Here is a 24,036-nt window from a genome sequence, read left to right on the forward strand (position 1 = left end):
TAGTGAGCCGAGATCGAGCCACTGCACTCCAGCCTGGGCAACAAGAGTGACACTCTGTCTCAAAAAACAAACAAACAAAAAAAAGTGAATAGATTTTTCATACAAAAATCTTGAAATGATAAAATTATAGCAATAAAGAACAGATCAGCGGTTGTCAGGGTTTCGGGTTAGGGGAGGGTGTGACGAGGGAAGGTGCCATGAGGGAGTTTCTCTGGGTGACAGAGCCGTCTGTACACCTGATGGTGGTGGTTATAAGAATCTGTATATACCACCAAATGCCACAGAGCTATATACGGAAAAAAAAAAAAAAGAGTGGATATAAACACTGGAGAAAGCAAGTAAATTCCCCAGCATGCTACAGTGCTGCTCCCACGCCAGCTTCCCGGCTTTGAGAACACACTCTGGCTACAGAGACGCCACCACCGGGAATCCGGAAGAGGGGCCACGGGAACTCTCCCTGCTGTCTTTGTAAATTCCCGTGAACCTAAAATTACTTCAAAATAAAGTTTTCAGAAGTGAAGAGATTTTAAACAATAGGAACTAAGAATACAGGTGGCATACAGAGACGGTGAAAATAATGAAAGGTACCACCCCATCAAGGGGGCTAAGGGCGGCTGAGGTCACAGGAGCCTAAAGCGGGTTCTGCATCTGATACACACCTACGCAGTGGCCGGCAGGCTGAGGGCTGCCTGCTTTTGTTTGCAGGAGAGTGGGTTGTGTGCAATACCGAGGGAAGAGGGCAGGCTGTCTGCTGTCACATGGTTCCATGGGACTCCCAGAAATGACGGGGGGTGGGGGGCCAAGGATGAGGGTGAGCCGAGCAGCAGCTGCATACTCTCTGTGGTTTGGTCCTCAACGCCTGGCAGGGCCACCCCCACTCCCGTGTCCTGTGTGGGCCATAGTGGTGCTTCCCAAGGTCAGCCCCTTGGCCTGGCCCATCAGTCCATCCTCAACTCTTAGTTCAGGACTTGGCACAGGGTGGACATTTAACAGATACTTGATGGATCACAATAAGCTGTGGGTAAACGAAGCTACGCACAGAAAGCGTGGAGTACCCTTGAGTTAGAGATGAACCAGGTCACCTCTGTCCAAGGGAGATAGAAAATGGGTGGAGGAGCAGCCACCGGGTGGCTCATTAAGGAACCCCGAGATCCCTGCCAGGGGCCAGTGGGGTTCAAGGAGGGTAGCCACTAGCTTACCGAGGGGACTGCGTCCTCCGTGCACAGAGTGGGGCCTGGAGCACAGACTCACAGGGTACCTGGGGCTGAGGGTTCCCCTTGGGAGAGGGAACCCAGCCCTGATGAACACCCAGGCCTGTGATGACACAGCGCGTGACCACGGGTGAGAAAAGGCCACGCCACCCAGGTCCGCACGAGTGCCTGAACCCCAGTGCCACAGACTCAAGACTCAGGGCCTGAGACCTAGCAGGGCCGGACTCCCCTTCCCTCTGCGGCCGAGGCTTGGGGTGACTGGGCAATGAGCTGAGGGAGGAGGGTCGGGAAAGGCCTGAACATTCCCCAGCTGGGGGCAGCGGCAACAAGAGTGACATTCTGTCTCAAAAAAAAAAAAAAAAAAAAGTCCCAGGGCCAGAGCGCCCGTGAGCGGCTAGGGCAGCGCCCGTCAGAGGTTAGTCCCGTCCTCTGTGAAACAGCCATGATGACAGAGCCTGTTTCTAGGATGAGCGTGAGGGCGGAGTGCGTCAACGGAGGCTTAGGGCTCAGAAAATGGCCGCAGGTGGAATGCTGGGCACACGGAACTGCCGTTAGCAGCAGCGGCGGCGCTCGCAGGAGCAGCTGTAATCATGCTGGCAGTATTGGTATTGATTAGCAGTACTAGTGTCAGTAGTACTGGTATTTTTATTACTTGCAGTAGTAGCAGCATTAACAGCAGGGGTAGCAACGGTAGTATTTTTTGTAGGAACAGCGTCGGTATGAGTAGTGGTATAGTAACAGTGCTGTTGGTATTAGTATTAATAGCAGCATAGTATTAGCAGCAGCAGCAGCAATATTGGTATTATTTGTACTAGTAGTAGCAGTATCATTATTACTCCCTGCAAGTGTACTGGTGTTATCCTTCACAGTAACAGTTTGGTGTTAGTATTAGTATCAGCAGCAGATGCAGTATTAGCAACAGCAACAGCAGGGATATTGGTATTCTTAGCAGAGTAGCAGCCAGCCACTGTCCTTGCTTCCCCCACAGATTCTCCAGGGCCTGGCGCCGGGGACATCCACCGCCTTCTGAGGGGTGTCGGGAGCAGGAGGCCCACGGGCAGCAGTGAGCGGGGAGAGCCAGCTCGCCTTGAGCCCCGTCCCACAGTCCCCTCGCCCACCTGGGCTCACTGCACAGGAGATTCCATGCCCTCCTGTGACACAAAGTCATTCCCTTCTTGAAGCCTGAGAAACACCCCCAGGCTCCCAGCTGTCACCTCCTCCCAAAGGGTGTTTCTCCTCTAAGGGGTCACCAGATAGGGCCAGTGGTTCACCATTCACAAGGGACCCATCCGCAGGACCCAGCTACCTCCCTCCAGGCTCTACCTATGACACTGGGAGTCACATTTCCACACGAGATGTGGATGGGAGGATGTCCAAACCACACTGCCCTGCTTCTCTCAAGGAGGCTGCAGAGGGCCTGGCCCGGGGGTTGTAAGGACGCCGGCTCTGCCGAGCTCGTTCTTGCCAACTGCTCCTTACACCTCGGGGGGTCCCGGGATGGACTTGAGTGCTACGGCAAATCACCGTGTGGACACAGCCCTGCACGCAGACTGGCAGGGGTGCCAGCAGGGGCAGGGGCAGGGCAGGCCTGCAGGAACTCAGGATGGGGTGGTTAGCAGGGCAACCGGCTCTGTCCAAAGGGGCCGGTGCCTCGGCCCGGGTGCAGCCCACCAAAGGCAAAGCTAAAGCTTCTGGTTTCCCAGGAGCAGCAGGACATCATCCCCTCCACATCTCATGTTGAAATGTGACCTCCAGTGTTGGAGGCGGGGCCTGGCAGGAGGTGTCTGGGTCCTGGGGGCGGATCCCTTATGAATAGCTTGGCACTGTCCTTGCCATAATGAGCAGGCTAAGTTCACACAAGGTCTGGTTGTTGAAAAGAGCCTGGCACCTCCCATACCCTCCTGCTCTCAGCACATGACATGCCTGCTCCCCCTTTGCCTTCTGCCATGATTCTAAGTTTCCCAAGGCCTCCCCAGAAGCCAGCACACCCCCTGTACAGCCTATAGGACCATCAGCCAGTGACTCCTTCATAAATCACCTTCATAAAACTTCATAAATGGCCCAGCCTCAGGCATTCCTTTATAGCAAGAACGACCTGACAAACCCAGGGAATTTTCAATTCACCGGAAAATCTCACATTTTAAATACTGGTTGAGTATTTAAAGGCCCATCAGCAGCCTGGGCTGACAGACATATCTAGAGATGGCTGCAGGCTGTGGCTGCTGGCCGTGGTGCTGCTCTGCACGACAATATGGTGACACTCCCGCATCAGCAGGTTGGGTGTGTGGGGGGGTCAGGTTGGATCAAATGCCCTCATGGCCCTGTAGATGCCCCCAGCTGTACCCACATAAGCCTCCGACACACAGGAGGATCCCTCGCTTGCTCCTGGGCCTGGGGGGCTCTGGAACTTAGATTTTGCGACCCTCTGCGTGCCTACATCCACCTGGGCATCGAGCACGCACTTACAGACAAGCTGGGCAATGCATTGCCATAATTGAGGATCCCACCCAGGGGTGGCCAGTGCAGACACCAGGAAGGCCGCGCTGCCGCAAGCCTGGAGACAGCTGCCCCGAGGATGCCTGCCCGGCTGCGTCTCCACCGAGGTCCAAGGCATGCTACTCGGCGTGACCAGTATCAGGAAAAATAAACAGTAAAATTATTGGCTTTTTCCTAAGCATAAGGGATGGGAGAAATGGGCATTTGTTGGTTAAAGTGAAATATGTCACCCAGCTCACGCATCTTAGCACTGCCCCACCTTTGAATGAGCAGGGTGTGGACTAGTGAGGCCCTGCTCCTGCGGTCTTGGGCACGGTGTGCAGAGCTGGGTCTCTAGCTGGTCCTGCGTGCGGACGCTGATTCGAGGAGTCTGGTTGCCCTAGTCCCTGTGCAGTTGACGTGCTTTCCCTGAATGAGCATCATGGGGCCAACGCGCAAGCACCCTCCTAGCAGGGCAGAGCGCTGGCACCACGTGGAGCTCACAGACCAGGCATGGAATGTACCCTCTCCTGTCTGCTTGTCCACCAGCCCATGCTCCGTAAATGCTTGTCTGATGGGAGAATCTGCTGTGAGACTTGCTTTCCTTATAACCTACACTGAAGGTGTGGAACAAGGGCACAGCCTCCCCCTCCTCAAATTCCTACCAAGGAGAACCTAAGAGTCCTGCCCACCCACACCCAGCTTGTTTGCACCTTTCCTTTAGGCTCCTTGCCTGAGCACAGCTCCCTGGCGTCTTGGCAGCAGGGAAGGCTCTCGTCACTGCCAGGTGGGTCCCTGCTGGGGCAAAGAGCTTCCAATTGCCTATAGGGAGGAATTGCCAGCAGGAGCCGCTTCCAAAGCATGCTGAGAGAAAAGAGGAACCCGCGGTCCTGCCCCAGGCGGGCGCATTTATACCTCGATATTTATTTCTGGATACAGAGTGCTGTCCTGTCTGGGTTTGGGACTGGGCCTGGGTGTCACCCCGGCTGCAGGGATGCAGGGACACACCCAGCCCCATGGTGCTGGCTCCTCCCCACCCCGAGGCCACCTGCAGGTGCTAGGGCCTGCAGGGCGCTGCTCAGAAGCAACTGAGTCCAGACCAGGCAGGAACAGATGGCACAGTCATCAGGCAAATCAACTATAATTGGAACAAACAGCAGAGGCTTGCAAATGTGGATGTGGCTATTTCTAAAGACAAGGGGGAAGCATCCAAGTCGCCCCCGCAGCTCCCCCAGCTCCCGGCTCAGTGCCCTCCTCTGGCTTCCCAGCCTCTGTAAAGAGGGGTGATAAGCAGGCGCCGTGCTGGCGGCTGGCATCCAAACGGGGTGGTTCTGAGAGCAAGAGGCCCAATGCATAATCACTCCAGAATCACAGGCAGAACCCAGGGACGGTCCAGGCTCACCGGGTCACTTGACTTAGTGTCAGAGGCGTTCAAACCACAGCGACTCCATCTTGAATAGGGGCTGGGAAAGATGAGGCTGAGACCTACTGGGCTGCATTCCCAGACGGTGAAGGCGTTCTAAGTCACAGGATGGGATAGGAGCTCGACACAAGATACAGGTCATAAAGACCCTGCTGATAAAACAGGATGCAGTAAAGGAGCCACCGAGACCCACCAAAACCAAGATGGCAATGAGAGTGACCTCTGGTCGTCCTCACAGCACATTATACGCTCATTATAACGCATTGGCTGCTAAAAGACACTCCCCCCAGCGCCATGACAATTTACAGATGCCACGGCAACATGAGGAAGTTACCCTACATGGCCTGAAAAGGGTGGAGCCCTCAGTTCTGGGAACTGCCCACCCTCCCCCCACAAAAACTCGTGAACAATCTACGCCTTTTCAGCATATAATCAAGAAACAACCATGAATAGCCCACGCTGCTGCTCTGCCTGTGGAGTGGCCATCCATTTGTTTCTTTTCTTCTCTCACACACTGACTTTCGCCTTCCTCTACAGACTCACCCAAATTCTTTCTTGCGCAAGATCCAAGAATCCTCTCTTGGGGTCTGGATCGAGGCTGCTTTCCAGTAACATTAGGAGTAATTTAGAAACAAATTGTCCCATGTGCTGTCTTTATGTGATTTCATTGATCACTAGCTGAATACCTACTATGTGCCAGGCCCTACGTGATTTCACTGCTCAATGGCTGAATACCTACTATGTGCCAGGCCCTACGTGATTTCACTGCTCACTGGCTGAATACCTACTATGTGCTTGGCCCTGCCTGGGGGAGTCATGCATTGCTGCTGACTCAGAGAGACCTCCTGGGTAAGTTGGTGTTAGGCCATTGCACCAGGGCAGAAGACGAGGCCAAGAGGGACTTGTGGTCACACCCTCAGCGGGCAGGGCCCACCTAAGCCCAAGCCTGCGCCCTCACTCACCCACACATTCCCCTAACACACTCACTGGCCCAGGGGTCACCCAACCTCTGAACAAGAGCCAGGCACGGCTGGTTCCCTGCAGGCCGAGCAGGCCCAGCGCCTGGGACCACAGCCCTTTACCTTCAGGTCCAGCACCTGGGACCATAGCCCTTTACCTTCGGGGGCCCACAGTCATGGTTCCATTTTAGTTTCTTTTAAAATCAGAAAAGAAGTGAAAAAGGGTGAGAAATACATAATGCATCCAACCTGGATAATACTCATCTTTATTCTACCCTAGATGCAAAACACAACTGTTAGGATTATTTTATGGAGGAAGGGACGACCCCTTAAGGCAAAGGCCACACAGCCCACAATCATCCTTTGCAGGCCTGAGGCCAGACCCCTGCGGGGAGGTAGATGCCAGCCTGCCTGGGAAGCAAGCACGTTGGCCACCCCGAAAGTCTCCCAGGGAGGAAGGGGGGCTGTTCAGGAAAAATAGCCGGGCTCCTCTGAGGCCGAGACGAACCAGGACTAAACTGCGGTTCGATGCCTCGCTCCAGGAGGAGACACCCAAGGCGCTGTGGAGAGAAGGCGAGAGACACCCACGAGGGTGCCCTGAAGAATCACCACAGAGCTGCCGACACACACATGCCAAGCACACAGCACTGGCGCAGGCTCCTCACGATGTTCCCCTGACCAGGAAGCCCACATCCTCATCTCTTAGCCCAGCCACGTGGTGACAAGCACACCAGCCCCTAGACTTTTCTCAAAGCACCTGAGAGGGTGTTACCAGGCTGGCTTCCTGCCCTTGGGGCCATGCCCTGGCACTTGGGAGCTGTGTGTCCTCGGGTAAGTGGCTCGTTGTCTCTGTGCCCCAATTGCCTAATCAGCAAAATGAGGTGACAGAAAACCTCAGGCAGTGGTTTCAGGGGTTAAATATGACTGTATTTCTCAAGGGCCTGGGGTAAAGCGACTTCCTGCATTCCTACCCCCTGCTACTGCCGCACACCCAGGGAAAAAATCAGCAGGTGAAGGCGGCAATGGCTGGTGCTCCCTGAGTCTGGAGCCGCCAGCACTGACTTATGATTCAGCCTCCAGTACGCTCTACAGGCAGGACCAGGGCTGCTGTCCCCTCTGCCCCCACCCAGCACCTGCAGGGAGGTCAGAGTTCTGAGCTGACTGGAAGCTGTGCTGTGCAGCAGCCGTGGAAGGCCTGGACTCCAAAGCCACACTCCTGGGGCTTGAATGGGATTCTGCTCATGACTATCTGAGACCCTCAGGCAGGTCATTCATTAACCTCCCTGTGTCTTGGTTTCCCCCAGACATGAAGATTATCAAGTGAAATGGGCATTATCTTGTACATGTCTCCATGTCTCTCCGACGCACTCCCAGGATAGGGCCCAGCACAGGTCACCTGTTCAAGGCGGTGGTGTTGCTCTCATTGTTTTCTTTTGCTTTTCTGTTTTGATACGACGCTAAGTGCCAAAGAAATTACTTAAGTCCTAGCAGCTGGAATCTCCCTGCTCTCAGTTTCTTAGGTTTGCAAAAAGAACTGTCTTGACAGGCAAGTTCCTAAAAATCTCTGTTCTATGTTTAAATCCTGATGCACATCTTTGCTAAACCCCAAAACTAGCCCAGGGTACTCATTGGGCCTCAGGACTTCATGCAGCATGACCAAGAAAAAAAGACACCTCCCCACTGCCACCAAAACCTCCTGGCCGTTCATTCTTTGGAGAACAGGGCCTGGAAGTGTCCATGGCACTGGAGTTGTGTATATGGGTACCGTGAAAGGAAAATAAATCTCGGGACCCCACAATCACGAAGCCAAAGGGAAGCATCAAGCTGGGAACTGTGTCAGCAAACCTGCCTTCCATTTTATTTCTAAATAAGATAGCCGCAAAGATTAAAAAGCTACATGCCTCCCTCACAATTTGCACACAAAGAGGTTCCTTGTGGACCTCAAGATCTTTACCCTAAAACAGTTCTGTTGAAGTTCACCCAGGCAATGTAAATTGATCGTTTATCTTCACAGGGGTGGGACAAAAGAACTCAGCTCCTAACCCTCTGCTCACCTGAGACAAAGGTATATCTGATTGTTTCTTCTGCCCTATTATTTATGCAAAAATGCAGATTCACTGAGCCAGACTAAGGCATAAATGACTATTCCTCTGCCTCCCTCTCACATGGAAATTGTGTATTCAGTGAAAGGCTCATCAGAGACTCAAAAGAATGCAACCCTTTGTCTCTTCTCTATTGAAACCACCATTGCAAAATTATAACTGAGACAGTGAAAGAGATCTGACCTAACTCCGTTGTGCTTCTAACCTCCAAGCTGTCCTTGTTCACTCCTGGGTGTGAGCTGAACGAACTCTGTGAGGAGCTTAGTGTATAGTTTAGCTTTGAAACAAAGAAGATAACAGCCCTTTCTCAAAACAAGCCTCCTTCCCTGCCTGGAAATAAGACTGCCTTTGCAGGACTAACAAATTGGCCACAAGACTATAAATTATTGTTTAAGAACCATGCAGCTAGAAGCTGCAAGATTCTGACCCTCCCCAAATTGCTCCTGGAGATAACATCACTATTGTAAAACCTAAGATCAGTTCTTGAGATATTTTGCAGACCCTGCCCTCTATGGATAAACTGGCTCATCTGGTCTTGTGGCCCCCACCCAGGAAGTGACTCAGTGCAAGAGGACAGCTTCGACCCCGTATGATTTCATCTCCAACCCAGCCAATCAGCACTCCCAACTCACTGGCCCCCTAGCCACCAAATTATCCTTAAAAACTCTAGTCTCCAAATTCTCAGGAAGACTGACTGAGTAGTAATAAAACTCTGGTTTCCTGTACAGCCAGCTCTGCATGAATTACTATTTCTCTATTGCAACACCCCTGTCTTGATAAATTCGCTGTATCTAGGCAACGGGCAAGGTGAACCCACTAAGCGGTTACACTATGACCCAGAAGCCCCCGCTTCAAATTGTCTCACCTTTCCAGACCGAACCAATGTACATCTTACGCTTATTGATGACTCACATCTCTCTAAAATGTATAAAAGCAAGCTGTACGCAGACTGCCTTGGACACATGTCATCAAGACCTCCCGAGGCTGTCACAGGTGCGTCCTTAACATTGGCAATGTCCTGAATTGATTGAGACCCATCTCAGACACCTTTGGTTCTCCGTGTGCTCAGGCATTTTATGTAACACATGTTCTGGGGTGTATCCTATCTAGGCGCTCTCTATTTTATCTGGCTGAGCATGGAAGCAGGCTGCCCAGTGGAATATTCTGTCTACAGAAAGTCACCAATATGCCCCATTCTCCAAGGACACAAACACCTAGACATGAAACCCCCACTGCACACCACAGGTGGTTCTTCAATGGGTGAGTGGGTGGGACTTGACAGCTATGGTTTCTCGGTCAACAGCTGCAGTGTCGGGATCAGGTTCCCAAGGTGCTCACCCTGCAAAGGCCAGGGCTTCCCAGGGAACGCACTGCTGAAAATACTCTCTGCTTCCCAGTAGCTGGCCTCACAGACTCCCTAAACAATGCTTCTCAGACCTCAGCGGCATGAGAAACATCTGGAAGGGTGATTACAGCCAACCTTGGGGGCCCTCCCCGAGGGGTTTGGATTCAGCAGGTCTGAGGCCGGGTCACAAGCTCCTGGGCGCTGCTGCTGCCCCGGGGAACCCACGTAGAGAACCACTTGTCCAGAAGTGGGAAAGGCCGTTCCTTCCACGAACTCACCATCCAACTCAGAGGCGTGGAAAACTCTCAAAGGCCTGTCTGGGGGGCAACCCAGCCTCTCCTCCACCCAGGGGGAAGAGCGAGGGGGTGGTCTGTGACAGAGAGGAGCGCAGGCAGCCTCCCTGGCCCGTGGGAAGGAGCTTGCTGTCCGCACAACGCCGAGGCAGAATGGAAGGGTGTGACGCTCAGGCGTGCAGCTTGAATTCTGATGACCAGTAACCGAATTAACCAAATTCAGGGTTATCCGCTAGGCTCTCTCAACAACTCTGGACCAAGGGTAGAATCAACCCACAATTTCTCTCCCCTGTGGTCATCTGAACCCCAGGACTGCTCTCCCAGCCTGACAGTCACAGCCTTGGCAAGACGGGAAGAGCCATGTGTCTGGGCCTGCGCGGCACCTCAGCGAGCAATGCGTTGCATTTGACGCCCAGATGAGGGGGAGGCCCTGCTCATGGAGCTCCTCGAAGCAGCTCCTCGGCTCCCCCAGGCTGAGGAACCCCGACCACCCCCCACCTGCGTCAGAAGCTGCAGTTCAGGAAGCAGAGGCAGGTCAGAGCAGGCCCAGGACTCATGGCAGCGTCCACTCACGGGAAAAGCATCGCCAAGCACGCCGAGCAGGGAAGATGCTATTCTCTAGAATACCTGCATGCTGTCCAAGGTGTTCTGCGCGAAGAGCAAAGCAAGACAGTTACAGAAAGACGCCATAAATAAAAGACACAATTCTCAGCACATCCGAATTGCCTTCTGTTTTTCGAACCAAAGCACGCTGCGTTGCGACCGTCACCACATTTGAAAGCATGCACCACCAGCAGCACGGGGTGACAGGTGATGGCGGGATCATGGTGGAGCGGTCCCTCAGAGGCGGATTGAAGCCACACAGGGTCACGTCAATGGGCTCCGGGGCAACTGGGGAGAGGGAACTACCTTTTCTGCCAGGAGACGATGCAAATTAAAGTGCGGTGGATAACTCAGGCCAGGGAAAGTGAATTATTTTCCAGGGAGATAAATGGCCATTTGGAGGTCTGTTTCTATTCTCCCAGGTTATATATTTTCCTATTTGCTATTCATGACACTCCTCCCTCCAGATAGTCATTAACTAATGGAGGCTTTCAGAAAATCCATTTTAATATATAGGATGATAATGATGAAACCTTTTCCTGTGGGAGGAATAGACTTTAAAAGGCAACGTAAGAGATGCACATAGCCTGTTTTAAGTAGCTGCTGCTCGCCCGGGGACAAGGGACAAGGTCATTCTGAAGAAGGCAGCCTCATCCAATATTGGGAAACCGTGGCCTCTCTTAAGGGAACATTACCGGGAGGAGGCCACCCCAGGGCAGATCCACTTCTACGTAAATCTCTCCTTGCGGGGTGGTGAATTACACAATCCTTGACTTTGGCAGGTGGGGACCCCGGCTCACCGAAGCCCAGCCACTGTGCATGACAGATGCAGACAGCAGAGGCCTGAGGGGGACCCCATAGCCCTCCCTGTCTGCCTGGCTACTCACTCCCAAGGAGGCTGGCATTGGACCATGAGCCAGGGACAGGGGTGGTCACTCCCAACACGCCACTCACGCAGGTGGGACGTAGCTGTTGTTTCCTTCCCAAGGCCCCAGTGGGAAACGTCTCTGGGAGGCAGGAGAAGGCCACTCATGCCGTGTTTGAGAGGACCACACCTGGGGAAGTGCCTCAGATGGCGCTAAGGACTCTGATTCCCCAGGACCTCCTTTCTCTGATCCTACAAATGCCTCCCCAGGATGAGTGTCATACCTTAAAGAGGTACCCCAAGGCAGTTCATCAGAGACCAGGACGGCCTCCGGAAGGTCCACCCGCCTTTCCCCCTGGGGAAATTAATTCGCAAGCAAGCGAGTGAGCCACGCCCCCTCGCTTTCCACCCAAGAGGAGCCAGCAGAGGACAGCAGATCACATCTGAGACACACAGTTCTGGGTCTGGATGTGTGGCCAAGGAAAAGCTGCTTAACCTGTGCCTCAGTTTCCCTGTAAGAATGGACCTGGTCCTGGCACCTGTCGCATTGGTTGCTTGTGAGGACGACATGAGGAGACACATGAACAGCATCTAGTAACTGGTGCACCAGGCACACTTCATAAACATCATCTATTACTTCTAGCAGGCATCAGTGCAACTCTCCCCAACGTCCCCCACCCCTGGGCAGAAAGCAGGGGCACGCTCCTTACCTCTAGCAGCCTCACTGCGCCTTCATGCTCCTTCTTAGCCTCAACCTGAGCCTTTTTTATGATGAAAAGAGAGAAAAGAGTAAATGTCCAAAGGGGAAAGAAGACAATCAGATCAATGTCTGAATCATTGGGGGTGGGTGATCATTTATTTTTATTCCTCTAATAGAGGAATTAAAATTATTCCTACATTCATTATTTAACTTTTGAGTTTCAGAAATACATGTGCAGGTTTGCTGTACAGATAAATTGCATGTCCAGGGGGTCTGGCACACAGATTATTTCTTCACCCAGGTGATAAGCTTAGTAGCAGAAGCATCCCTCCAGTGCCTCTGACAGCACCTTCATCTACCCAAACGTCCAACGAACTGCTTTGGAAACAAAACCTAATCCTGCAGACTTGACCCCCAATCACCTCTAGTTCCCTGAGACCTCGCCAGGCCCTGGAGGAGGGGCCGGGGCTGGGTCCTGAGCATGCAATAGGCCTTGGCACCTGCAGCCTGTGGCAGGGCCACCCTCTTCAAAGCACTGGTGGCAAAGCCATCTGGGCCCCACAGAATAACTTCACACGTTTCACTACAGAAATGTCTCAGGATGGCTGCTGCCCGGGCAAAGGGCAGATTCAAGCACATCTGAGATGGAACACTATTATTTCTTGTCCTCACAGGCCCAGAAGTCCCAGCATCATCATGATGGTAAGGACCTGTCATGTTTCGATGGCTTCCATGTTTTGAAGGTCCTTGTAGCCCTCGGCATAGTTCCTTGAGTCTCTCACTGACTTTTCTGCAGAGCTAATGTTTCATAAGACCCATGGAGGCCCCTCACTCTACTCCATCTAAGCCAATGCCTGCTGTCCCATCACAGTCGCCAGGGGCCTGGACGGCTTATTGCTCTGTGCCCCATCCAACCCAGCTAGATGCCCAGCACTTCGGCCACAGGGAATCTGCCCTCCCTTCTGTGAGCGCCTTCTCCCCGGACGCTGCTGCTGCTCCTGCTGCAGGGCCTGCCCACCGTCCCGGATAGTGGATCCTCTGAGTAACAGGCCTGTTCCTCAGGCTTCTTCCTCCAGCGTCGGGAGCTCCTCTCCTGGGAAGAGCCTCTGGACTGGCTGGGGTCTGGACCTCCCCTGTGCCAAGCACGGTCTGGACCCTCAGCGACTGGTGACCTGGGTGGCATGGGGCCTACGGAGGGCAATGGGCCTCTGCCTGAGAATGCTGCGAGAGAGGGAGGCCCCTTTCTATTGAACTTTGGCTTGGGAGGAGGTGAGGCTGCAGCCACTTTGCCACCGGGAGGGTCAGGGCTGGAGTGGCCGGGGGTCTCCACAGGGAAACCAAGGCTGAAGCTAATCCAGAGGAGGGCAGAGAGCAGCCAAGTCCTGGTGATGTTGGGGAGGCCTTGGATTCTACTGGGTCTGAGGCCAGCAGATTTGAGCCTGGATCCAGCCATGTCCGAAGCCACATTTTCAGTGATGGGCACAAATACAATTTCCTGTTTGGGTTTTCTGTCGCTTGAAACCAAGAGTGCTAATGAACGTCATCCTCAACTGTGAAAAAATGGGACACTTCCTAAAGTGCGGGATAACGAACATCATCCTCCACTGTGAAAGCATGGGACACTTCTTAAAGGTGGGATAACGAACGTCATCCTCCACTGTGAAAGCATGGGACACTTCTTAAAGGTGGGATAACGAACGTCATCCTCCACTGTGAAAGCATGGGACACTTCCTAAAGTGCGGGACACTGGAGGTCAGTTTCCTGAGGCTGTAACGAGACAGAGAAGAAAAGACAAACCAGGCTCCTGCCTGCAGCACAGTCCACACTGTGCAGCCCTCACACTGACATCAGCGTCTCCCAAACATTCCCCGTGGAGCAGGAAAATGGGGGTTTTTAAGAAGCATTATTTTCTGACACCAGAGTGCACCTAGCTCTTAAAACGTGGAGCACTAATAAAGAATCCATATGCTATGCTGCGACTTACATTTAGAATTCTCAGTTTCTAGAGAAATATTTCCTCTAGCTGCCTGGAGAATAATTAGTGATGGACGATTCAACATCATAAATAAGCAAGTGAACATTATCTTAACAGCTTCTACTTCTCATTCGCAAAATTCCATGGGCTGAAAAGAGGGAAGAGCTTGGCTTCCCCGGCCAAGGGGAAATCTGTCATTCCCAGGGCTAAAAATGAAGAGTTATCTGAGGTTTCTATAGAGTTCATTCACATGCGTTCCATTCTCACATACTTCCAATGAGAGTTTTAAGAGCTGGGCAAGTGACTGGAACACAGCACGTTAATTACACCATTCTCGAGTTCAGCTCAACCGTCGAAGGCCAAAAACTGTTCCTTTCAAAGCAAAAACCAGCAAGAGCAACAATAAATAGCAAAATAGAAAAAGAGACAAGCAAGCGGGGAACATTCAGGGATTATATAAATGATGCCACCACTGACTCAGTTGAATCAAAGATAGTTTTCAACTGGCAGGATTGAAAAAAAAGACAAAACAAAAATATTCCAGCAGACTGTTAAAACTCAGCCAAGCTGGCAGTACAACTTCGCTTCCAGCTTCAGATGAAAACCAATGCATTTTTGCAGGCTACTTGCAAGCTGGGCCATTTGGGCAATCAGAATAGACTGTTAAAATTGGCAGCGCTGAATTCTTACAAAATCCAAGCAACAGCTTAAGCGAGGCTCATTTAGGGGCCAACACAGGGAAAGTGTGACCTTTAGGGAGAGTGGTTCCTGCAGAGCAGGGAGACTGGAGCTCCCGACGCTGGAGGAAGAGGCCTGAGGAACAGGCCTGTTACCCAGAGGATCCGCTATCTGGGCGGGTGGGCAGGCCCTGCAGCAGGAACAGCAGCAGCGTCCAGGGAGACGGTGCTCACAGAAGGGAGGGCAGATTCCCTGTGGCCGAAGTGCTGGGCATCTAGCTGGGTTGGATGGGGCATAGAGCAATAAGCCATCCAGGCCCCTGGCGACTGTGACGGGACAACTGGCATTGGCTTAGATGGAGCAGAGTGAGGGGCCTCTGTGGGTGTTATGAAACATTAGCTCTGCAGAAAAGTCAGTGAGAGACTCAAGGAACTATGCCAAGGGCTACAAGGACCTTCAAAACAGGAGTTCCGCAGAGCTGAGGGCTGATGGACATTTTCTAATACTCCAGGAGCACACAGGATTAGGGCAGACACTGCCTGAAATTAACACAGAGGGTCAGCTGTGACCCACTGCAGCCATCCACACACAACTGAGGCCGACAATCTGAGGGCAGCACACCAAATTCAGTCAAAGCATTAACTATGCATTGGGCAGCGAGCTCAGCTTCTCTTAGTATCACACGCTACACAATAGCCTTAAGACTGAAAGCAGTCATTCTACCAGTAAGAGGAACTGTAGACCAAAGTAAAATCGGTCAAGTCTGCAGATGAATTATAAATATGGAAAAGCCCTTTAGCTCACACCACTGGATTATCATAATTGCCACTTGTCACAAGACAAGGATGTAACCTACACAAGAAACTGAAAGTCTGAAGCAACGGAGCGCAGCCGGACTCCAGGCTGACCGTTCACCTGGAGAGGAAGCCTCAGGGTTTCGGAATTGGGTCTCAAGTGGACCACGGGCATGTTAGCCTCAGCCTCCTTACCCGTAACATGGAGAAAACAATGGTGCCTCTGCCCCGCAGGTCACACGAGGGCTGACTATTCATTGATTCGCTCCACAGGCATTTACTGAGTGTTGATGAGAATTTATCGTTGGTCATCTTATCCATGGGATTTTGACCCTACTGCCCCGACTGAAGGAACCTCGTCACATCTCCAATTTCTTCTGTGCCCTTGAGCACCTCCGCCCATCCAGGATTTGCTGGGGAGCTCCTAGGTGTCAGGCGACGTCCTACGAGTCCAATGCGCCTTTCACGGAGCTGAAGTACCAACAGCTGGAGGTGGGCAGTCGGCAAACAGCCACGTGAGCGAGCAGGCATGTTTTGGCATCAGTAAATGGGGCGACATGCCCTCTGTCTGGGCATGGAGTGGCATCTGGTCTGAGGGAGACTCAGAGAAATGAACCAGTTCTGCAACAACCTGGGGACCAGGCATTGTCGATGAGGGTCCCCGAGAGGGGACTGGCTTTGGCACAGTCCAGGGAGAGGAGGAAGCAGCTGCAGCATGGGGAGCGGGAGGAGCGGCAGAGGTGGCACAGCTCAAAGGAGGCCACGCCTGCACTCCGGGTCCCAGCCCAGACACGCTGCACCAGCAGATTTGTGCCCAGAGTCGCTTCTACCGTCGTCATGCCCATTCCCAGCCTGTTCTCACACCGTCCCACTCCTTGCTGTGTTGCTGGGACTTCGCTGACATGAGACACTCTGTAAACGTCTGTTGAGTGAATGGACGCAGGGATTTGTGAATGAGCTCTTGCTCCCTGTCTCCAGGAAGCACGCGTCTCCCGGGAGAGCCTGAGGTTGCCAGCAGACAGCATGGGTTCTGGCTTGGCTGCCTTTTGCCTTTTTAAACGGTGTCTCTGCTCAGCTCCCAGAGACAAGGGCTGCAGCATGAGCTCATTGTCCCTGGATTCCAGGAGGAGAGCCCTGGGCACTTTCATCACTCATTCGTCATTCACCCATTTGTTTATTTCTCCGATTTAACAAGTGCTTTCCCTTTCACATGATCTCATGTGCTTCTCCCGACTGCCATGCCAGGCAGGACGACAGGTGGAGCTGCCTGGGAGAAAGGTGCCTCTGGACAAGGTGCTGGGATGCAGGCCCCTGATATTAGATGCCTGAATGTCCAGCACCTCTCAAGGGTGGCCAGGTCTGGAGGTGAGGCTGATCCCACAAAGGAATCTCTAAGTACTGCACAATGTGGCACAATCCACCTGTATTTCAGGAAAAATAAACTCTTGCCTCACATTGCACATCAAGAAAAACCACATTATAGGATGGAGGGAGCTGAGGAAGAAAGCACAAAGAGGCAGGGAGGAGACCCGCAGACAGTGGGGAGGGGCATTTCCAGGACCCGGACTGAAGGAAGACGCCAGGGGCTCCAGGCAGGCGTCTCCAAGGGGAAAACGGAATCAGAAGCTCCCCGGAGGACTGAGACTCTCTTGAGAGGAATTTTACAGCTCCAGCAGGGTGTTGGGGAACAAAGCAATGATGGGTACACAGAGAAGTAAGACAACAAGCAAACAAAACAGGCAGTTAACTCCAGGGAAAGGAAGAGCTGTACAAAAACGGGAGATGCTGCTGTTTACAGAGCTCAAGGAGTTCAGCAGAAGTGCAGGTGTTGGTAAGGACAGAGGGGAGTTCCGTGTGGGACATGGCGTCCGAGGCCCCCCAAGCAGTGGTGTCAAGCAGAGCGTGAGTAAAGGAATTGGGGTGCAGTGGCGTCGTCTGGCTTCCAGGTCTAAATCCGGGAGTTACCACGCAGATGTGGTGCTGAAACCCACGTGTCTACACGAGGTCACGAGACAGTGAGTATAGACTGAGAAGGGATGTGACTTGAGGACTGAGTCTTGGGGTCACCTGTGATGCGTAGGGGGGCTGGTGTGGAGAAGGAAAACAGGAGAGGGTGGTATCCTTGGAGGCCATAAGCTCAAACTGGGCCCCCGGGTCAAAGAAAACGAGGACAGAGAACTACCCACTGGCCCGTAAGCTCATGCATGGGTGACACTAACAAAAGCCACTTGTTGAGGGTGGGGTCCCGTGATAGCAGGTTCACGAAAGAGCTGGGGTTGCAGAAAGACAGAAGAGGGTCGCTCCTTTGAGATGGCTCCAAAGCACTCTCATCAGAATCATCTTTGGTTGGAGAGTCCAAAGACAACTGGTGACTTCTATCTTGGTAGGGGGATGAGGGCCAGTCTTCAGCTGACCCGTGCCTCATGGTGCAGGCACCACTGCCTGGTGGGGCAAGCACTCCAGCTCTGTGCCTCAGGCCCAAATTCAATCCCTGTCCCCTCCCTGGCTGCACTCCAGCTACCCAACCTTCCTCCTCTTCCCTGGATGCGCTGGGCTGGTTCCCAACGGGACCTGTGTGTGCTGCTCCCTAACCCTCGCACACTCCTGCCCCAGCCCTCAGCGTGGTGGGCATCATCTGCTCCTTAAACTGTCACCTGTATCTAAAGTCACGGCCTCGTCAATCTGCCACTGCAGCCTCTCAACTCCCTTCACCCCTCGCCATCATCTGGGCTTACTCGCTTTTTCACTGACTTGTTCATCTTCCTTTTTTAGCCTGGGAGGGTAGAGCTGTGTCCCACTCGCGGCTGTGTTCCTGCTTCTGGAACAGCAGCTGAGTGGCTGCTTGGAGGGGCAGATGGCCCTGGTGAATGATGGTACAAGGGAGCCGGTCACAAGTGCAGTGCGACGACCACCCAGAGATGAGCTCTGGAAAGAAGTCCCGGATCTCATTCCACTCAAGGGTCAGACTTCCTCTTCTCACGCTTAAAAACTACATCAAAGCCTCTAGAAATTACAAAATTGGCCCATTCATATTTCATCCAGTTTCTCTCCCTCTGCCCCCCCGCCCCACTAATGAAGCATCAGTGTGTCCAAAACGGAGACAACGGTGAGTGCAGGCGGATAAACAGCGCCTAGAGAACTGGACAGTACCCAAAAGAGATCACAGACGTAGAATAATGGAGTCGGTTCCAGGTCATTCTCCTTGGCATCGAATGCTTAGTAAATGTAACTCCAGGCTTCTAGAGAATGTTCTATTGAGAGGAGACATCCTGTCCCCTTCCTGGACAGTCTCTGTGTTTCTACAGACTTATTATCTGTCTCAGACAGTCCCTGCCTGGGGACGTGGCTTCTGGAGTGGCGATGAATGAGTGCACGTACCATCAGGCGTCGCCCAGCCACGGGAAAGGTCCTTGAGACATGGCAGGAGAAGATAAGAATAATATTCCTGCCCGTGTCCCAGCAATATCCCTTGCGGATAACATCTAATGAAATATTGCTGCTCCGGGTGCCTGCCACCTTATTATGACAGGTAATAAGGGCTGTGAAGTTCCCATCAGCGCTGGCTTAATGAAATCTATCCTTGATGCTAAATGATTAGAGAAATGGCATCAGAACTTATCTACCTGTTTCAACAAGCTCTGCTAATAAACTCTGGAGGAGAAACGCTGCTCCGGCAGATTCCTATCGCCCCCCAGGCTGGGTGAATGACTGCGAGTCCTTTATCTTGAGATCCAAGACCTGGAGGAGCTGTCCGATGGATCGAGGGGCCACCTAGGGCAGAGAAGTGGCCCATCCCAGCCGGCGCCGGGCGGGAGGCTGCAGACCAGCCAGCTGCACTCTGGCCATAGGGGTGGCTGCCCTGCCAGGAGGAGGAGAGGGCAGGGCTGGGTGGGGACACTGGGCTCTGGAAGGAAATGAGATGAGACCTGTTCACAGGTCCCCACCTTCTGATTTCTTCCTGGGGGCACCCCAAGCCCATAGGCTCCGGGAGCACCACCCTCCTACCTACTTGGAGAGAAACAGTAGGACCGTGGCTGAGGACTGGAGTAGGGTGAGGTTACCTTTCTCAGTCCCCAGACCCATCACAGGTGCCCAGGAGGTAAAAATCCCAAATTACTCAGTCCTTCCTTCCCTCCTTGCCTGGTGCCTCTCTCCTTTCTCTCCTGATTTCTTTTCCTTTCTGTCTTACTTATCTTCCCTTTTTCCTTTCTTACTAGGATCCAGCTATAAATATTGCTCTGCAACTCAGTTTTCTCACTTGATAACATGTCATGCAACAGTCTCAAGACAGGAGAATCAAACCACCATCATCCTTTTTGCTGACATCACATGGCGCCTGGTGTGGATGGACCATGGTGCACACAGCCATCACCCTTAAGTGGGCATCAATTGGGTCCAGTCCCCGTCCCCACTGCCACACAGCAGCACTGCAAGAAAACAAAACTCCTTTGAACTGGTTCCTGTACTCCTTGCAGGGCATCGTCCAGGATGGGGGTGGCAGGGTCACCCTGTGTGTGTACTTTTAGTTTAAACAGATGCTGCACACTGCTTTTCCAGAAGCTCAGGCAATTCACACCCTGCCAGCCACCTCTATGCATGTGCTTTTCCCTACAACCTCACCAGCATCAGAGGTTAGAGCTTTGCATCTGCTTTCACGTTATAAAATGTGAACACGGGTCTACTTAAGAAACACCAGAGCAGGAAAGCAGAAATGACTCTGAATTCTTCTGTGCAAGGAGAGAGAAGGAGAGGCCTGGGAGCCAAGGCTGCAGGTCGGCCGCTCCACCACACCAGGGATCCCCGGCCCACCCGTGGACTCCCTGCCTCACACACTGCGCCCGGCTGCCCACCACTTACCTTCTGCAGAAGGTCAATTTCCTGCTGCTTGGCACTGAGAACAGCCAGGGCCTGCTCATGCTCCAACTCCAGCTGCTGCCGCCGTTCAGCCGCCTCTCGCATATGCTGTGGGGACAGAGAGAGGCCTGGCTGAGCAGGGCAGGCTGTGCCCATGGGTGTGCATCCTATACCCTGCACCAAGTGGGCTCTGACTCAGCCCGGTCACTCCAGAGCAGCCCCTCACTGCCCCGCAGGGCACCCACCTCCGTGCTGCCAACAGGGCTCTTCCAGAGGCGGCACTCCCAACGGGGGAGCCATGACGTGAACGAGCCCCCCACCGGCCACTTCTCCACAGGTTCCAAATGCAGCGAGCATTTGAGCAGAACTCTGTTCTCATGCAAAGGTGACTTCCCTCTTTTTGCTTGTTTTGAAAAATTTAATCTCCCTCCTCTGCCTGTTTTGCCCAGGCCCTTTGTATATAACAGCAAAGGCTTATTGATGTTGCCCTGTGTGCCCAGCACTGGTTCAGGGTTTTATCTGCATTTAAGTAGTATCATCCCCATCACAAGCCTAGGAGGTAGGTTCTATAAGTAGCCTCATTCTACAGAGAGGGAAACTGAGGCATAGGAAGTCATCTTTGCCCATCACACAGCTGGGAAGTGGACACCTGTTCAGAATGCAAACCCAGAGTCCACACCCTCCTGGGCGCTTCCAAACCTCAGGCTCTGGTCCTGACTGCCGACTCCGGTGAACCAGCGCACTCAGACCCGGGAGTCCACATTCCTTCACTTACCCCTCTGGGAAAGTCGCAAGGTGGCCCCCATCAGCCAGGCCCATTTTCTGCAGCAGAGAGGAGGAGCCGGGTTCCTGGCTCTGTCCTCTCCTCCTGACAATCCATCTGTCCTGCTTGGTGGGGCGACGCTTAATCCCCAGTGCCCAGGGTTCAACTCTCATCTATTTGCCCTCTGAGGGCCCTTCCCTCCCCTCTGACGGGGCTCACGAGCCCAGAGTCACCATCGGGACCCTGACAGTGAGGACTGGGCCCCCAGACCCATGAAGCTCACAGCAGTGACCAGCCACGAACCCTGGCAGCCTGCAGGAGGAAACACACGGGAAATGACATCGGGTAGAAATTGCCACAGCGGGCGGGTGAGCGGTCACACTGGGAACAGTCACAGAAAACATTTCCTGGGGTCCCCAAGCCACTGCGGGGGGCTTGGACAACCAGATGCAAAATGCTGGAATTTCATTGTCATTTCCTTTCATAAACACACACACACGTGTGGTGACTTCATGGTCAACATTTTAAAATCTGGGTCTTTTATATAAAAGACCAGATTCCTTCAAAAATGGGAAGAGTTGGCCATGCATGCCTCCAGGAAAGGACTGAGAAGGGAGTGGGAGCTGCCCTTCCGACGGCACACACCCCCGATGTCTGCTGCCCCACGGGCCTGCCCCCCTGCGTCCCCTGACATCCGAGGGCCACACAGATGACCCAGATCCTAAAGCAAGTGGGTGCCTCGGCCCAGCGAGGCATGGGGGACCCAACACACCTTCCTCCTGGGCTGGAACTGGTTGGTCATTTATTTTTTATTGTTTTATTATTTTACAATTCCATTGATTTTTAGCCTTTTACTCATTTTTATTTATTTATTTATATTTTTTTGAGATGGAGTCTTGCTCTGTCACCCAGGCTGGAGTGCAGTGGCAGGATCTTGGCTCACTGCAGCCTCCGCCTCCTGCGTTCAAGCTACTCTCATGCTTCAGCCTCCCTAGTAGCTGGGATTATAGGTGCCCACCAACATGCTGGGCTAATTTTTGTATTTTTAGTAGAGAAGGAGTTTTGCCATGTTGGCTAGTCTGGTCTGGAACTCCTGACCTCAGGCCATCCGCCTGCCTCGGCCTCCCAAAGTGCTGGGATTACAGGTGTGAGCCACTGCACCCGACCACCTTTTACTCATTTTTATTTAGTTTTGGAGCCTTAAAGGCCTGTAGCCTTCGCAAGCCATGAGGTCGGCCATACGCGTCCAAGAGAAGGTTAATGTGGTTTCCTAAGGCTGCTGCCAACTCAGCCTGAGCTGGAAAGAGGAGCCTGGCAGGGGGGAGGCGAGGGAGTCCCTGCTGAGACTGGCAAGCTGTGAGGGCGGGGGGCACCCAGGCTCGGGGGGAGGAGTGTGGCCCCTCGGGAGGAGGCAGGCGGCGAGGGCGGGGTCACCCAGACTTGGGGGGAGGAGTGTGGCCCCTTGGGAGGAGGCAGGTGGTGAGGACGGGGGCACCCAGGCTCAGGGGGAGGGGTGTGGCCCCGAGGGAGGAGGCAGACAGGCTGATTACATTCTTCTTGCCAGTTTCCCAAACATAGCCCTACTGCTACCTTTTTTGCTGCCTCTGAAAGCTCCTTTCTTCTGGGAAATACCTTGAAACAGAACCACTTTAACTGAGGATGGGGAAGGCCTCCACTTTTCATTCTGCAAAGCGCTGTGGTTGGTGGGATACTTTGTTTGTGTTTAAAAAGTGAAGTCTTCCTCCCGGCCCATGGTTCAGGCACGGCGACCTCACGTGCTGGTTCATCCACATTTTTAAGCTGAATAAACTTGGCATCCTCTCTGCTGTCTCCAGAAGAGGCTCCCAGTGAACTCGGAAGCTGGAATTACCCTGCACCCCCACAGACATCTGAGGGTTTCACTGTTGCTATGGGAACTCTCACAAGAACCCGGGATCCTGAGAAAATGGAATTCCCCAAAACATGAACAAAACCCCATGAAACGTGGGTGTCGCGGTCAGTGGCCCTCGCCGGTTCATGCTGGGGCCGGATGGGTCCCAGGGAAACATCATGCTTGTATCTTCCCACGTTCACTCCAGCTCTGAACCTGGGCAGGCCTGGCCCTCCTGGGAAGGAGCCCTGGGTATTTGCTGCGCAGCCCTCCCGAGATCCGCCTTGACACAACGCTCTCCCCGCCCACTGGGCTGTCAGCCCATTTGGGCCTCGCCATTTCTAACAGTCTCTTACCAAGAGCCTCAGCTTCCCTCTGCCCCCCACCGCCCACCACCAGTTCACTGTGAGTGCAAACCAGCTGCATACATTGCAGGGCGTTTTTAGGAGGATGGGGACAAGCCACCAAGACAGACAAACCGACAGAGCCCTGGGGGATGTGGGGGATGTGGGGGATTCCCTGAGCTCCTGAGACACTTTGGGAACTCTTCTCCAAACCCTGGCTGCCACCTTGGTGCGGTGTGGCTTTGCTTTGGGGTCAGGATTCCCCATGAGGGTCCCAGAGGTCCTCAGGATGGCCAGTCTCTGCAGACCCTCATGAGGCCCTCCGTGTGAGGCTTCCAGCTCCAGAGAGGACTATTTCTACTCCATTTATTCATTCATTGCTTCTTCTGGATATTCGTTCATTGGACTGACATTTATTGAGCACCTACTAGGTGCCAAGAAGCTGGGGACATGGAACAGGACAAATGTGTCTTCATGAGAGAACACCTCAAGAGTGGGGGCAGAGTGTGAAGGCAGATCAATGAAATGAGAAGAGTCCAAGTGTGGCATGGAGCAGGACAGAGGCACCTAAATGATATCCGCGGTCCTGGACTTCAGGAGTGGCCATTTCCTACATCCCAACACCTGCCTCAATCTGACACAAGGAGGAGATTTCAGCCAAATTCCACCAGGAGAACTCGCTCACTCACTCAACAAGTATTTACCCAAGCACTTGTTTTGTGCCAGGCACCCTGCTGGCTTCTGAAGGCTACAGGAACGCAAAACAAAAGCAAAACAAAAC

The 24,036-nt window shown here is 53.2% G+C and overlaps 1 protein-coding gene across 7 annotated transcripts in view; it reads right to left on the reverse strand.

The window, feature by feature from the left end:
- The window catches only part of RIMBP2 (RIMS binding protein 2), a 317,525-nt gene that overhangs the window by 63,527 nt on the left and 229,962 nt on the right, over positions 1 to 24,036 (reverse strand). For all 7 annotated transcript variants that reach the window (XM_063646814.1, XM_054443052.1, XM_054443055.1 and 4 more), the window contains 2 exons: positions 20,282 to 20,386; positions 11,987 to 12,037 (listed from right to left, as the gene is read on the reverse strand). In XM_063646814.1, the coding sequence (XP_063502884.1) occupies positions 11,987 to 12,037; positions 20,282 to 20,383 (153 nt within the window). In that variant the 5' untranslated portion in view covers positions 20,384 to 20,386. The remainder of the gene's footprint in view (positions 1 to 11,986; positions 12,038 to 20,281; positions 20,387 to 24,036) is intronic.

The sequence above is a fragment of the Pongo pygmaeus genome, chromosome 10, assembly GCF_028885625.2.
Source record: "Pongo pygmaeus isolate AG05252 chromosome 10, NHGRI_mPonPyg2-v2.0_pri, whole genome shotgun sequence".
NCBI lineage: Eukaryota > Metazoa > Chordata > Mammalia > Primates > Hominidae > Pongo > Pongo pygmaeus.